This window comes from Theobroma umbraticum, unplaced genomic scaffold (assembly GCF_002168275.2).
Source record: "Theobroma umbraticum cultivar Fairchild unplaced genomic scaffold, ASM216827v3 scaffold_81.0, whole genome shotgun sequence".
NCBI lineage: Eukaryota > Viridiplantae > Streptophyta > Magnoliopsida > Malvales > Malvaceae > Theobroma > Theobroma umbraticum.
This window is the reverse complement of record NW_018397268.1, coordinates 3,576,732-3,593,108: the sequence shown is the minus strand read 5'-3', so window position 1 is coordinate 3,593,108 and position 16,377 is coordinate 3,576,732. Positions and strand designations below refer to the sequence as shown.

Here is a 16,377-nt window from a genome sequence, read left to right as displayed (position 1 = left end):
GCTCGAATTCTTTTGAAGTTTCAACTACTCGTGTGGGTTTTGAGTCCATGACAGCATTCAATCACTTTGATGTTTGTAGCGAAGATGGGGATGTTCAGTTTCATATGGCTATTGAAGCTCAAGTAACGAGTTATACAAAGGAGCTGACAGCTGAAGATGAACTTCAAGATGTTGATGATATGGAACATGAAGTAAATACGGAACTAAAACTAGAATCTGGAACTGAAGATGAGCATAAGAGGCAGGAGATAGATCATTGCTGGCCAAATGGATTGGATTTAAGTGAATTTTCCATTGGATTTTGGAGCACCTACACGCTCATAATCAAAGCCATACAAGTTTACCACATAAACATTTCACAATATCAAAAGAAATTGATGAATTATATGCCATCAAACGCTCAATGTCTATCCTAGTTTGTGAATACGCTCCTTTCCACCACTTCAAAGCCCATCCCTTCACAACAAGCTGCCTTCTTATAAATGGAATGGGGGAAGGAAATTTGTGGTGTCACATTAACCCTTCGGGTTGTTAGTTGTGTGCTGATGTACGACATGTAATTTTATGCAGGAATTGACTAAAAGCTACTATGCAATAATTACATTACAGATACAAAATGAATTGTAAGGCTTCACACTGTACATCTTACTGCCATCCCGAACGCGTATCACCCTGAAACATTGTGTTTGATTTCAGCATCTTCTTTGCCAAGTTGCGGATATCATCTCTGCTGGATTCCATTGATATCCTTTGAAGCTCTTGCAATCCTCCACTTGATGTAAAATCCTTGGCATTGTCCTCTACAAGAGGCATCAGATTAAGTTGTATTAAAAGTGCTGCTAAGTGTCAACAATGAAAAAATGGGCCAAACATGGAGTTTATAATCCATGAATTAAGATGACTACCACCAGCATAATGAAGGATGCAGTTGGATTTTAGTAACTTTTACAGTTACACATGCTCTTTACTAAATCTCATTTGGTGGTTTCATCTTCGATATGTAACAAAAACCCGCATTCCACAAATGCATGCACAGAAAGGAAAAGAAAAGGATGCCCGAAGTCCCAAAAGGAAGAGAACTGCGATGTTTAAGTACACCCAATCAGGATAATAAATTAGAGCTTCATCCTAAAAATTTGATGGAACACCTATAGTTTATACTGCCTACGATTTTCACTAAGCATGTGAAGCCAAATCTCCTGTAGATGACCAATGTTTAAATTTTGACAAATTTTCATTGAATAATAATGTTAAAATCTTGTATATGTTCTAACAAGCTCCTATCTAATCTAGTTAATTCTCGAAAATTTGCAATAATTTCCAAAATTTTTGCAAAAACAGCATCATTTCCAAATCTGTAAAGTATATCAGTATCAAAATGTTGCCTTGTATAGAATTCTCAACCCTAGAACTTTGTTTACCGTTTTGTGCTAAATGACAAAGGGCCAGCTCAATGTGACGTCTGGTTGAAGCTGATGCAGTATTACAGTTGGCAATCAACCATTCAAGTCCACCATCTTCCATTAGAAGTGAACGGCCTTTGCGATGTCCTGCAGCAACAAAGGTCATTAGAATTATGAAGAGAGAAGATGACCTACATAAAATTTCAAACTTCATACAAGGACATGGATGAACCTTGAATAATTGCTCGGGATTCGCATTTAGCAAAATTAGCCATTCCTCTAGCAACCTGTGCAACCACATCACTGTTCCCTGATCTAACCATTCCTAACAATGCCTTGATGCCTCCATCTTCTTTTAGCATTGAGTGCAATTTTTCTGTTGAACAACAAAAACATCCACGTTGAACATAAATCCCCCTGACAATTAACTTCCCTTGTCAATAAGATCTGCTTTCTTAACTTGGATATCAGGCATACTGTGAATCATATGTCATGAAGCAGTCACTAATACTGAAAAAAATAAAAGCATTTGAGGATCTCAGCAGATGGATTCCACACTTGAAGTAACTACAATTTGAACAAATGGATCCTAACCTAGGTGGCACATACCAACCAGTTCAAGCCTTGGCTCAAGGAAAAGGTCAAACATTCAAGCCTTTGTAACAGCTAGGCACACTAACTTACCAACAATCCCTACAGCCAATCCCACCCCCCACCCTCTCCGCCCAAGAGAAAATCTCCCGCCAGTGCACCAGAAAAAGGAGAAAGACATACCATTTCCACATAAATTGGCAACTGCACCAGCTACCATTCTGAGAGTTTGTGGATCGTCTGTTTTGGAAGCTGTCTTTGCTAGCAACTGAGCACCTCCTCTGCTCACTATTAGGCCTTGATTCAACTCTGAGAATGATTTGAAAAGAAATTAATGTAGTGAGTCTCTGATACATTATAGAGGAGTGAAACATAATTAGTGATTAAATACAAATATTAAAAATGTTATATAATTTCCATTTCAAATAAGGAGTTAAAAATATTTCAACAGGGAGATGATGAATCAATGAGATAATGGTTCAAATTTCCTCTCAGCAATTGTCAATGTGGAGTGATAAACTATATTTATTTGCATATTCCAATCTGGTATACTAATTTGCATAGACCCCACCTTCGAATTATGTTCAGATAAACCAATCATCAGAAATCCATGATAAAGGAAGTTAATTCCATCTTCTAAAAATAAAAATTTTTCTACCCTGCCTTTATTTAAATTAATCTCATAATGGGAGCTCAAGTCAATCACAAATCATTAATCCAGATTCAAACACATACAATTGTGGCCCAGTATTTCGGGACAGTTCCCACCCACATGCAACTTACTGATTTGAAGGCCAATTTGTACCTGCCAACTCAAAATTTTTATCGACCATAAGGGAATCAGGATATACCAGATTCTCCTGAGATTTTATTATAAAGATATTTCCAGGAATGACAGTGGTGATGCTCAGTGCACTACTTAAGAGAGAGTGAAATGTTTTGCTGACATAACTCCAATATCATGAGCCATTAGCAAGACAAGAAATCATGAAATTGAACAGCTTTGCATGGACTAGATATGTATGTGCGCTAATTCTTCATATGATAATGTGTGTTGCCATTTATAAACATTAAAAAACTGATATATAGAATTTTTTAAAAATATAAAAGGAAAAGAGATTGAATCCTTCAATGATATGCATTAGCCAGATTCAGTGTGCATAAAATGCTAAGGGAAGATTGAAAGTCAGAATTACCATTCATTGCCAAATTGGCAATGGCACCAGAAGCCACTCTAAGTATAGTAGCATTTTGAGATGATTTCAACATTGTAAGCAGAGCATCTAAACCACCTTCCTCTACAATCTTCTCCTGGTTAATATCTGCAGAAATTAAATCCTTAAGCGATACCAATTGTTCAACCAGAGTGAGATGATACACTTTCAAAGCACAGGAGGAACAAAAAAGAAAGAACCAATGGAAAAAGAAACAGGGAAATAGCTGTGCAGTAAAATCAATCCAAAACACAAAATTCCATCATAAGATTGTCCAAACAGAGGGAAAAGAATGAGACAATTTATTTAAATCCAATCTAAAGGCATATCATACTCCACCTTCAGCAGCAAGATTGGCTATCACTTTAACAGCATGGATTTGCACGTCTGAGTCTTCAGAAGTTAACAGTTGTATTATCTTTTGAAGACCAACTAAATTTAAAAACCATAAACACGTAAGTCAAGATTGTTCATCAGTTAAGAGATATATTTTGATCATATATGGTTTTGTTACAGCAGAAGTCATGCCTTCTTCACAAATCTTTGCTATTGTAGCCCTCTGAGCAGATTGTGTCTCCCTTAATGGCCCTGACTTATTGAGACTTGCTGAGGTCCCAAATACTGAAGCCCCTCTGATATTTTCCTTCATATATGATCTTTTATCCTGTGAAACTTTATAGTATAAGACCATAAAGCAATAAGAATGAATGTGTAGTAGAAAATGTACAAACAACTTACCTCAAAATCTTTATCACCTTCAGGTGCACTTTTTTTAAGCTTTACCAGCTCATGTTCAATTGTCTTCCTCTGCTTCTCTTCTGCTGAGAGTTTTTCTCGCACAACGTAAAGCTCTTCCCTAATTGTTTCCTAAACAATACCAATATTTTTGGAAAGAAAAACAGTAAGGGTAAACTTTGGGTTGCAACCAACATAGGCAGTTCCTTTAGTTCAGAACTTTTGGAAGCCTGTAGTCCAAACAAACTTGATCTAAAAGTTATGCAAGCATGCATGTGCATACATACACATGCATGCAGACCAATCATACCTTCTCCTGAATCTGATCTTTAAACTCTGCTTTCAGAGCTTGCAGTTCATTTACAGTAGATTCATGAAGCTGATACATTTCTTGAAACTTCAATCTCAGCTCACTGATTTCTTCCTGCTCCTGGATTTCACAACAAAATAACAGAAGAGGGCATAAAAGAGTTCAGAGAGTATCTTCTATCAAAGCCAGTAAACTATCTGCAGCAGAATAATGGAAGGAACAAGGCATTTCAGGAATGTTTAACTGCTCAAAAAGACTAGACTGCTATTAGTAATACATATATGCAACAAAGACAAGAAGTTAAATTTGTGCACCTAACAGTAGCATGAAGTCTCTGACTCTCCCACAGGACTAAAAATAAATTGATATGTGAATCTATGTTGTCTAATACACACAACCACAACTGGGGTTTCAGGTAAAGTAACAGCTGGCCAAACTGGTAACATATACAATATTTGGCAGTGTAGCTCTTTTATCCTGGCATCCTGTGTTTTTAACCATGCTCCATCATTTAAAGAACAGTTTCAACCTAGACATGGGGCCTCTAACTGAAGAGTGTTCTAAAGTGGTGTTGATAAATAAAACACATCACACAGACTGAAGATTTCAAAATGGGAGCAAATGAACAATAAAACTACTAGCAAGTCTACTTTGAAATTTCATACATTTAGAAACAGAGATATGCATAAACTATATATGTCCAAAACTTAAGATGCCTCAGTTTTCCCAAATATATTTATAACAAGTCTGGAGACATCAGTTTCATCAGGAATTACACAACTTATGCAGCCATTTGCATGTTATAAGGCACTAGGATTGACCCTGCCTCATTATTAGGAAGTTTATAAAATTATTTTGCAGAAGATATTTGGGAAATGACTCAGTTCCATGGAAAGTCAAGAGGACATCCTCTGTACTAGTCCCTATTCAACAAACATGCTCCCAAATTTTTCTATAAGTCTGAATGAAGATGAAGCAATCATGCCCATAAATCCTTCCTGTAACAATTTTTACCAAGATAAAAGCTATCAATGTACCATCAATCAAAAACTCAACTCTCCAGCTCCTATCAAGAGCATTGTGTACTTCCTCAAGTTTTATGGAACATCAGATTGACTAAAATAATTGTTAAGAAAACAGAACGACTATAAAATAAAATAAAACATAACCAGGACCATGAAGGGAAGAATAAAAAGAATTTTTTGTCATAGCAATTAGAAGTAAGGAGCTGCCAAAGGAAGAAAGATCATTTCACATTTCACTTATCCAAACTTTGTGGGAGAAACTTAACCTGCATTGAGTTTTGATAATCTCTTAGAAGCTTGTTTGCCAAATCCAGTTGGTCTTGTACACTTTCAAACCTGGTGTGCTCATGTTCTACTTGCTTAGTTAACTCCCTTATTTTCTTCTCATACATCTGAGTAGTGTCAGCAAGAACCTTCAGATAATTAGAATTCTCCATCTCATGTTGCTACTAGCAATAAGAATATATAATTAGGTTTTACATATAATCTCAAAAATAAAACAAGGAATCAGTGAAAAGAAATAACTAGCAGAAAGTAGAGGTGGTGCAAACATAATCAGTAGACAAACTACTAACCTGAATTAACTTTTGATGGTCACCTGATAGCTTTTTCATTGTATCTAACTGTTCTTCAGCACTTTCAGACTGGGCACGCTCAACTTCTAGCCGCTTGATCAAGTCGGCTATCTTGTTCTCATATATCTGAGTGGTATCAGCCAATACTTTCTGATATGTAGAATTCTCAAGCTGGTGTTGCTACTAACAATTAAAAGAACAGCATAAATACTAATGTCCATGTAGGTCTTATTCCTCCTCTTGGAGAGGGACAATGAGGGAAAAGAAGAAAAAAGAAGGGGTATAATGACTACATGGTTACATACAGGACCTATATAGTTTAAGTTTAAACTAATAAAAAAGAATAAGATTCTATAATTAAAATAGTAATGCTTTTGTGAGTACATGTTGCTTAATTGTGCATTTTGCATCCTTAGAATTAATATAGAATAAAAGTTTTTATCCATTCAAAAGTTTTGAGCATCACGAAGACTACAGCCCTGCAAGGTTGAAGCCATTACATAAAGTACTAACTTTAACAGCAGCCTCCTTAAGGTTTCGCATTCAAGTTCAGAGTCATAAGCATAAATTCAGTTGTCATTTTCTATGCTCATGATCTATGTTCACAACATGACAAACTCAAATATATCTATAGTCCAAATGGAATACAGTTTAACCTTCCCATGGCACAGCCCCCTTAGTTTGGTCATTTTGATAACCTTGACCTTGCCATTTTTAAGAATGCTAAGACAATGTCTTTTCCTGTATTCTTTTAATCTTTCTCCACAAAGCATTTGATTTTAAATCAAAGAGATGCTATGAAACCTAAGTTGCAAGGTTTTAAATTTTAAAGTTCAACATATGCACAAAAGGTTTCTACAATTTATTAAAGTTCCGTAAGACAAATTAAAGGTCAAATCAGAAAACTGATGAATTAGAAAACATGGGGCAAAATTTTATTACATACATACATGTGAGACAGTATAATCATGATTCATTCGTAAATCAAATGTTGTTCGCATCCAGCACTAATCAAGATTCTACATACAAAGTTGAAGTAAGGCTACTCTTAAAGACCATAATATTATGAAAAAGGCTTTTATAGAATAAGAGATCCACTGGAATGCTATCAACAAGAAAATTCTTAGTTTATTTACCAAACATTGCAGAGACTTGCTTGGATCATATAACCTATAAATAAGTAGAAAAACAGCCACAAAAAATTTTGATCAAAGAAAGCTACCTTGCTCTGCTCCAAATTCATTTCTAACTCTGCAACTTTATCTTGCATCAAAGAGTTATGATCTTTCTGACAGTTTAATTGAGCTAAAATGTCTTCCATATCCAATTCCAAGCGAGCATTTTCCTTCTCTAAAAACTGCAAAACAATATAAGATATTGAAAATTAAAAAAAAAAAAGATATCAATATTTGGATGCAAACCAGATTCAAAAATAGAGGACAAAAGTGTGATTTTAGAAGAAACATGTTGGAAAAATACTGGGAAACGAATTCTGGAACCAGTATCAACTATAATTAAGGAAGGAAAAAAAGGCAGGAGAGCAAACACTACCTCAGACCTTGTGACTAGATTCTTTCTTGTCTCATAAAAAGAATCTTGACTTTCCCGCAATTGTTTTTCCAAGTCATATTTGTCCCTCTCCCTCAACTTCTGTTGCCTATCAATTTCTGCAGTGAGATGGTCTACTTGAGTTTCAAGCTTCCGGCATAAACTTTCATAATCAAACTCTTCTTTAAGCTTTACCATATTTACAATTTTCATTGCCTGCAAAAACAGTTCATTAGGCTGCCTTATCATTAAAAGGATAATATCAAATAAAACAAGTGCAGTCTTTTCATCAACATTTATGGTACAAGCATTTAGCTATAAAGCAGGACAGATACACAAAGATACATAAATTCAGGCACATGTATGCACACAAACATGGTTGCACATATGTACATGGAGACACATTTAATAGCAATGTTGGCCATTTCTAAAATAAAGAATCCCACCTCAGCTGTCATAGACCCTAGATTTTTGTTTTCCTCAGGTTTAGTCATGCAGCATAAGCTTTGGTTGGCTCCAAAAAAGTAGGGAACTGATACCTACCCAACAACTAAGTAGCAGAAAAGCTCAATTTTTTTCACTTGTAGAATATTTCCACAGTTAATAGCTACTATAGGGGATTTTTCTCTCTGAAATCCTGCCATAGTTAATGAACAATCTTCTTAGTCAGCTCACATTAGCAGGTAAAACCCTTGGAAGCTATATCCTTCTACAATTCACTTAACGTATGACAATGACATACTCTAACTGTGATTAAGACCTAGTGCAACAACAACTTCCTCCAACTACAACAAGTTTATACAAGTTCTGTTGTATAAATCAATGCAGTGCTGCCTCCAATTTAAATTTAAAAGAAGAAAACGATATCCAGCAAAGCAAGCCTGCTCCAATTATTTACATGCTGAGCGGAAATCATCAAAACCAGGAAAATTCTAAGATTGAAAGATTCAGAATTTAGATCACAAATATTAAAGTATAAGGAACATCAAAATGCCATGGCAAAATAACAAAAGAAAGAGAAAGGGAAAGAGGTTTGTCAAGAATTAAACAGATAATATTGCATGTATTTGACAGGAGAATTCCTCAACTTTTATATTGCAATATTTTTCAAAGAAACTCACCCTCTGTCCAAACATTATTGTGCTAGTGGTCTCCGCATGATGTCGTGAAGATGGCCCAATTGTTATTATAAGTGAAGTCCTTGCAGAGCCTATACATTTGCAGATGAATCTTATAAGAATATTAGAAGATAAACCCAACAAGTATATTCAGATAAAATGACTAATACTGCATACAGATTGCGCTTAGTTAACCTAAATGTAAGTATCCTTTTGTTGTGCATATCGAGAGAAGTAAATTAGAATCTAGAGGAACATATCAAGGTATAAAAATAATATTTATATAAATATTATTGCAACCATTAAAATACTATAGAAAACCACAGAAACAGAGATATCATTGATAGAGTGTCCTAGGCCAAAAACTCCATGTTTTGACTTAGGTAGTACAAGGAACAAAAGGACAGACCATGAGTAAAGAGTTCCACACTAACCTCCAAAAGAATCACGAAGCAATCTTGTAAGTTTAGAATCCCTTGTAGGTATATGTGGACAGTTCTCAGCCAAGGCATTTATGCATTTTCCCAGGGAAGTGAGAGAGAGATTAATAAACTTAGCCTCTTCAAGCAAAAGGCCTTCACTGCCTACAAGATGCACAAATAGTTATGCAAGGTTTTGATGGATGATTTTGATAAAATAATGCTCGTAATTGTTTAACACTCAAAGAAACCAGAGATTTTCGAAACCAGTTATATAAAACTTCTAGTCTTGTAAGAAAACATACACAGATAGAGTACAAGACACTGTATTTAAAAAAAAAAAAAAAACCAAAAAAGTTAATGGCAAGATCTGTTTGAAGCATGCATTTAATCAACTAATTATAAATATCAACCATAAAGAGCATACCAGATTTGTCTAATCTTTCAGACCCTGCAAGATCCACAATCAGCAACTTGCTTTTCCTAACCACAGGTAAATTGCTTTTTGTTTTCTTGTCTTGAGAGCTAATATCATCTTCTGCTTTTTCAGGGACAGACCTCCGGATATAAACCTACCATATAAATGAATTCAGGCTCCTGTCTATACTTTTTCTTAGTCTATTTTTTCTCTCTTTGGGTTATTCACATTAAACATTGTAAAACTAGTCACTGCAAAATTAAAGGCAAGCATTAATAAAGAGAGTCTGAACTTCTGATGCACACCTACCATTAGAATTGCATGGCTACGTGAAGATTCTGTATTTAGCTTTGTATTAGCTGCATGACGATTAGCCTCACCAATTTGCAGCAGCTCTAGAAAATGATCTAGATCACGAACCTTCACTGTAACAGTACCAGGCAATGACACTTCCCCAGTCTTGGGATCCTCATTAATAGGGATATTTGTCTTTTCTGGTGCAAGCAAATCTTGTATAGATTCCATATACAACTGGATTAAAAAGATTAAAAATATTTAATCAAAAATAGTGATCATTCATCCGAAAAATTATATCAGTATAACTGGAGTGAACACATGAAATAATAGCTCAAAGGTTAGTCACCCATGAAAAAACCAACAACTAATCACTGCATGAACAATCTGGTAAAATATACAGTCTAGAGTTAACATTTGGTTTGGTTATAAGAAATATGGAAGTATGCATATCCATGTTTGACTACTAAATCAAAATGAGTGTCTGTGTGTGTGTCTCCATGATTGACTACTAAATGATAAGTGGAAACTAAAGGACTAATACAGATATAAGCTTTTGGTGCAAATGGCATTTTTCTGCAGTGTGGTCCTCTCATATTCCAGAAGAGAAGCATATTTTTCCACAAGCTTTGGCAGCATGCCCAACATAAAAGTGAACAAGTTATGGTAGGGTCCTTCATCACAATAGTTTTCGAATTTCCAAGTTTTTTTGTGAGATTACTTGCTATTAAGTTCACAAACTCTTTAATGCATCGTGAATTGTTTTCTAATGTAGATACCAATCAACCTGCACGCTCAATACACCAACTACATGCTGTTTGCTTTAACACAGGGCACTTGAATATATTGTCTTCAGTTGATGTAGCGATATTTTAGACAATGCCGACAGAAATTGACTTGGTGATTAATTTTAAGATTCTTAGCATTGGCATTTAAGAGCCAAATGGGTTCAAACGTTCTCTTTTCATCAGCTTAGTAAGCCATTTTTATTCACATTTTAGGGCTTTGACTTTGAAGCCTAGTAGCTGAGCAGGGTTCTGCCTTCTCTTAATTAGTGTTGTTTGCTACTTCTTTGCTATTGACAAATCTCAGTAGACCAGACCATGTTTCTCTCTATATTACTAGTATTAGTTTGTTCTCCTTCCACATAATTTCAATCTGGCTAAAATTCAACTCAACCTCAAAACAACAAAACCATACTATGCCTCTCAGGGAGATAAAGCATCAACAGAGAAATTGAACTCAAACTAATACACAGCTATATGTTGAGTAAGAAAACACATCTCAACAGTAAATTTAATCTAGAACCGCGAGACAAATGCCTATAAGCAAATAAACCCCAAGACACAAAAGAATGCAATCTGAATATTACCTGCAAATACGAGACTTCCACAGTGTCAGAAGCAATGGTTATGTTGGCCATTATGTCTTCTAGAGCTCTAACCATAATACCACGTTCAGATGCATCATCTTTACCAAGTCTGCCAAGTGTAAAAGTTTTTCCAGTGCCTGTTTGACCATAAGCCATAACCGTCCCATTATAACCACTCAATACACTCTGCAAAAACATGTCAAAATGAACCAGAAAGATTAAATATCAAATCACACTTAAAATCAAACAATCTCAGAAGGAGGCGGAATTGATGACTTCGAAACAACCAATAATAAACTGTAAATACATGCATATACATACATAATTAAAAGGATTAATTATTATGTCACATGTATGGAGCATTCAAGACTGAACATGCAATCGCTATCAGCCAACAGCACTGGTATCAAATTAAATCTGCAAGTTAGAAAGAACTCCACCACTTAATCATTTCTCACTCACCTCGACTACAGGTTTTGCTACCACTTCATAAACACGCTTTTGAGAGGCAGTTTCTGTAAAGACTTCATCAAATTTGTAAGATTCAGAACTCCAGTTGTTTTTTCGCAACTTTAACCGCTTCAGCTACATTGAACAAAAAAAAAAGATCAATATAACTTTCTGATAGATGCCCAACATTGGAAGTCTAGAATATATGCATACACAAGAACTGTAGAAGAATAGGACCCAACTTAATGACCATAAAATCATGAAACCATGCTATGAACCAGAAGTAAACAAGCTTTGATTTAGAACACCAAGAAAAAAGCCTTAAGAATTTGTTAATAAACCTATAAATTACCTCTGGCTGCAATTCAACACAGTCAGCAAAATCAGCATCTGAGAGAAGATCCTCAGCATTTCTTGGCCGAAGTCTGACAGCAACTCTCACCCTTCCAGGTTCTGTGAACCAACTTCAGAATCAAGGACATTTCAAAAAAGATACTTTAATCAAATGAAAATTAGTAATCAGAAAAGGTAGCAGGTTTCTCTTCTTCAAAAAAAGCAAGGAAAAAACTTCCTCTCTCCTTAAAATTAAACAAAATTCCTAACAGCGAGCAAAATCGTTATGTCCAAGACAAATGTTAATAGTCCAATTTCACATTTTAGCCATGATACTGCTCGAAAACATCCAAGTTCACTCCCAAAGTTCACGGTTTTAGCCAGGTTTGATTCCATCATTTGTTTATTCCCAAAGTACAAAAAAAGTTCCGACATTTTCATATACCCAACTAAGCTCTCTCATTTCCTTTTATTTTTCTTTTTGGAACATATGAAGAAGGCTACAAGGGAAGGGAAAATTCAAACGTTATACAGTACCCTAACCGCTAAGCCAGGCAGAGTTATTGCAACTAAAGTTTGCTTAAAAATAAAAATGGAATAAAGAAATAGCCCAAGTATTTCTTGCCCCTGCTTTCTGATTTGACAATGAAACAAGGCTTAAAAGAGAAATTTTGAGATCAAACAAGCATAACAGCAACAAATTAACAAAGGGTCATTATTATCCTTCCATTAAAGTCAAAATGAAACTCAATATTAAACTCTTTTAAAGTAATCCAAAAACAAACCTTCATTCAGAAGCAGTAAAATAGCACCAAAAAAAAAAAACTGAAACTTTATATACAAAAAACGAAGAAGAAAAAGAAAGAGAAAGAGGGGGAAGAAACCATTGTCATCTTCAAAGTCCCTAGAGTGAGAACGAGAAGTTGGAGTAACTGAACGTCTAGAAGAAGCAGAAGGAGGCTTAGCCTCCTTTGAACGAAGAAGAGACTGTTGCCCATTATTTAAACTTCTCGTTAATAAATTCCCAGCATGGCTTAGACCTTGTGGCTGTTGGGCACTTCTTTGCCTTTCAGCCCTTTGTGCTGGTCTCAAACCAGAACTTGTTGTAGCCATTGTCAGAGTGAAAAAAAGAAGAAGAAAGTCCCAAACTGGGTTTGGCTAAAAAAAAGTTGGTTTTTAAAGAAAGTGAGCAAATGGGTACTTGGAAAGAACAAAACAAACCCCAAGAAAAACAAGAAGAGATGGTTTTCTCTTTCTTTCTTTCTTCGGGACAAGTCCTTGGTAGGGAAGCAGTTGAGGCCGGCACGATAGAAGAGAAAGAAAGAAAAAAGAAAAGAAAAGAAAGGGAAATGGGGGTTCCCGCGTTGTTGGGTTGAGTTGGGGAGGTGGCTAGTTTGTTCTGTTGGTTGTGACAATGTCTATGGAATAGGGGCCGGCAGCAGCACAGCAGATTCATACGGCTTTAACGAAAATCTTCTTTCTTCCAAAGCAGTGTGTGGGTGTGTCACCATTGCTGTTTCTTTTTGAATTTCAAAAAGTTCTCTTTTTGAGACTTGATTGCTGCCTTTCTGCGCCTAAACAATAAAAAGGAGTTAGCCTTTTTTATTGCTTTTTTTTTCTTTTTTAATTTAAGCAATTACCATAGAGTTGTCATTAGTAGCAATATATCTTACTTTCCAAAAAAAGGGAATAATTTTACTTTTTTTTAATTGAAAAATGAGTACATTTTTATCAAAATAACGTTTCATTCTAACAAAAAAAAAAGGAATTTAATTGATTTGAATAAGAAATTAGCACTATACTTAGTACCTAATAAAATGTATAAGTGTCTTAAAGTTTGTGCAAGTTAAAAAGGACAAACAACATTGAAAGGACATACTAACTTTGTGTGTGTGTGTGTGTGTTTGACAACTATTTCATACACAAAAAGACAAAGGAAATTTAAAATTAATTAATTACATATTAGTATTAAAAATATTATTTAAATTTCGGTTTGATATTTGAAGTTTAAATATTATAATTAAGCACTAAAATTTTATTTAAATCAAACCATTTACCTTGTTAATCAAATGGTTGAGTGATCAAAAAACAACCGATAAAAATACATCAGGTGTCTCAATTTATTTAGTTTTGAAGCTAAAATATAAAATAAATTTGGAAAACTAATAAAAATACAAAATAAATCTTTTTTTTAATTTTTAGTTTTGGAATTTCAATAATTTAAAAAATCAAAACTGAAAAAATAACAAAAAAACTATTTCGAAAATTTTTTTGGAAACTAAAAAATGAAAAAATTCCAAAAGTTAAAAAAAAAGAAAAATTAAAAAAAAAAAAGGGGAGAGAGAGTGGGGAAGGAAGGGCCACTCATCCATCAATTTGGTATGCCTCAGACCTATTGATGGCGCCGATGGACCTTTCCCCTTTCCTTTTTGTCTCTCCTCTTTTCCTCTGTTACCTTTCTCTTCCATATTTTTCTTTTTTTAATTTTAAAAATAAAAGAATTTGAAAATAAAAATAAAAAATGGCATGTTAAAACATGTGAAGCATTTTTAGTGGTTGTGTTTATTACATTTACCTATTTGACTGACGGTATTGCCAAAGGTGCAAATTATTTAATCCAAATAAAGTTCAAATACTTAATTGAAAATTTTTAAATTTTAAATATCAAATTGAGAATTTCGTTAATGTTTGGATACCAAATGATAAATTAATATATTTGAAAATGAGGCCTTTCTTTATTTTGATCTTTTTAGAAAAGTATCCCTATTTTTCTATCATTCTCTCTTCTTAGTATTTCAAACAAAAAATAAATAATTTTTATTGATGACATTAATCATGAAGTTTATATGCAATTTTTCATTTATATATATATATATATATATGTGAAAAGATAATTTTTTTTAAAAAATAATTTTAATATTTTTATAAAAAATCATATCATAAATAAAAAGGTCCTTGAATTTAACTGTAGAAGTTTAATATTATTATCAATTGTTTTTAAATCAATTTTCAATCAAAAATGTAGAGCTTAAATTGATTAAAATTTAAGTGAAGAGATTGAAATCATAAAATTGAGATAGTATAAGAATTTACGCGGTGATCTAATTATGTTTGTCAGCTCTTTTATTATTCTTTTATTTATCACTTTTTAATATACTCATCACTTATTTATAATATGTGTTTGATTCAATTATTAATTGTGGATCTCACACATTTAAATGACTGATAAAAATATATTAAAATTAATATAAAAAAAAAGAGAATCAAAGAGAGGAGCCAACCCAACATTTACAGCCAAATGGACAATTTTATTCAAAGATATGGTCGCCTCAATCAATAATTTAAGTGCTGGCATTGATTGAATACATAAATGTAGGGAGAAAAGATTGAATGAAATTAATCAAAAGCAAGGCTATAAGAGAAGATTCATTCTTCATTATTATATATTTGACAGTTTTGATGACTTCTTCAATCTCCATGGCCAGATGATAGGGCAGACCCCAATAATCAATGTGACCCACATTACTAATAGTAGCTTGTTTTGTCATTTTCTATTTAATTTATATTTTATATATATATATATATGTATGTATATATATATGTATGTATAATTGACCCTTTTAAGTTGAACTTGGTGTTTCACCCTTCACCTCCACAATTAACATTCCAAAATATGCTTATCTCTTTTACTCTTGCTGCAACATTTGTTTTTTTCTATTAAAAATAATCTTCTACATTTTGACAACTTCATTGGAAATAACAGTTTTATATTTGTTTCTATTCTGTAAAATAATAATTAAAAAAAAATACTACGTTAATCAAAATCAAACGTTTACGCATAAAAATTTTTATTTGGTTTTGTATACAAATGAATTTAGCATCTAATGTAAATATCTTGATTTTTGCTTGCAAAAGAAAATTTGATAAATTCAGAAACTATAGAAAATGTAGAGATACAATACAAAGTTAACCACAAAATAAAAGACACAAATGCAAAGTATACATAGAGAAATAACTTAATTTGGTCTGTTAAAGAGGAGTATGAACCATAATTAACTCTATTTTCCACCAAATAAACAATTATATTATGTGGAGAGAATTTTACAAAGAAGTTTAAGGAAAGAATGTTCAATTAAAAAGATTAGGTATGGTTGAGAAGGATTGATGTTTGCTGGTTGTTCAAATGTTAGGATAAGAAGTGAGGAAAGGGTATTATTTGATAGACATTATATCTATCTATCTATCTCTCTCTCTTTGCTTAAATTATCAGACATGAAAAAATTAGTGAAAAGTGGACCATTATTGAGTTTGTTTCTTCTTTTCCTTTTCCTATATTATCTTCCTTCCAAGGTATTGTAAATGCTATACACAATAAAGATACAACTAAATTCTTTTGTCCACAAATATATATATATATATATATATATATATGTATATGTATGTGTGTCATGTTCGCATCAATGATAATATTTTTAAATATTAAATAACAAAAATGTTGCTTATAATGTTTAGATTTTAGATCACTCATTCAATTGAAAAAAAAAAAATGACTTTTTAGAACAAACCCATATC

At 33.5% G+C, this 16,377-nt stretch overlaps 1 protein-coding gene across 2 annotated transcripts; it reads right to left on the bottom strand.

The window, feature by feature from the left end:
- Positions 1–354: 354 nt before the first annotated feature.
- Positions 355–13,343, bottom strand: MRH2 (Armadillo/beta-catenin repeat family protein / kinesin motor family protein). Of its 2 annotated transcripts, none has more exons than XM_021439842.2 (21): positions 12,690–13,343; positions 11,825–11,925; positions 11,485–11,607; positions 11,023–11,208; positions 9,666–9,887; positions 9,366–9,510; positions 8,954–9,103; positions 8,523–8,611; positions 7,405–7,617; positions 7,076–7,210; positions 5,854–6,033; positions 5,545–5,724; positions 4,254–4,373; positions 3,947–4,075; positions 3,737–3,872; positions 3,548–3,640; positions 3,191–3,316; positions 2,178–2,303; positions 1,636–1,779; positions 1,422–1,550; positions 355–800 (listed from the first exon to the last, which is right to left on the bottom strand). In XM_021439842.2, the coding sequence occupies exons 1-21, from the start codon at positions 12,916–12,918 to the stop codon at positions 646–648; spliced, it is 3,111 nt and encodes a 1,036-aa protein (XP_021295517.1). In that variant the 5' UTR covers positions 12,919–13,343; the 3' UTR covers positions 355–645. The 2 variants fall into 2 exon arrangements, with proteins under 2 accessions (XP_021295517.1, XP_021295518.1); XM_021439843.1 differs by having other exon boundaries at positions 5,545–5,670; positions 12,690–13,342.
- Between the last annotated feature and the right edge of the window lie 3,034 nt (positions 13,344–16,377).

Bases quoted from the DNA above. Each gene is read 5' to 3' on its own strand.
- MRH2 (XM_021439842.2), bottom strand. From the start codon at position 12,918: ATGGCTACAACAAGTTCTGGTTTGAGACCAGCACAAAGGGCTGAAAGG. The intron at 9,511-9,665 runs GTAGGTGTGCAT...TTTATATGGTAG, and splicing joins GTAGCCATGCAATTCTAATG to GTTTATATCCGGAGGTCTGT. The intron at 7,211-7,404 runs GTAGTGTTTGCT...ATTGTTTTGCAG, and splicing joins ATCTAGTCACAAGGTCTGAG to TTTTTAGAGAAGGAAAATGC.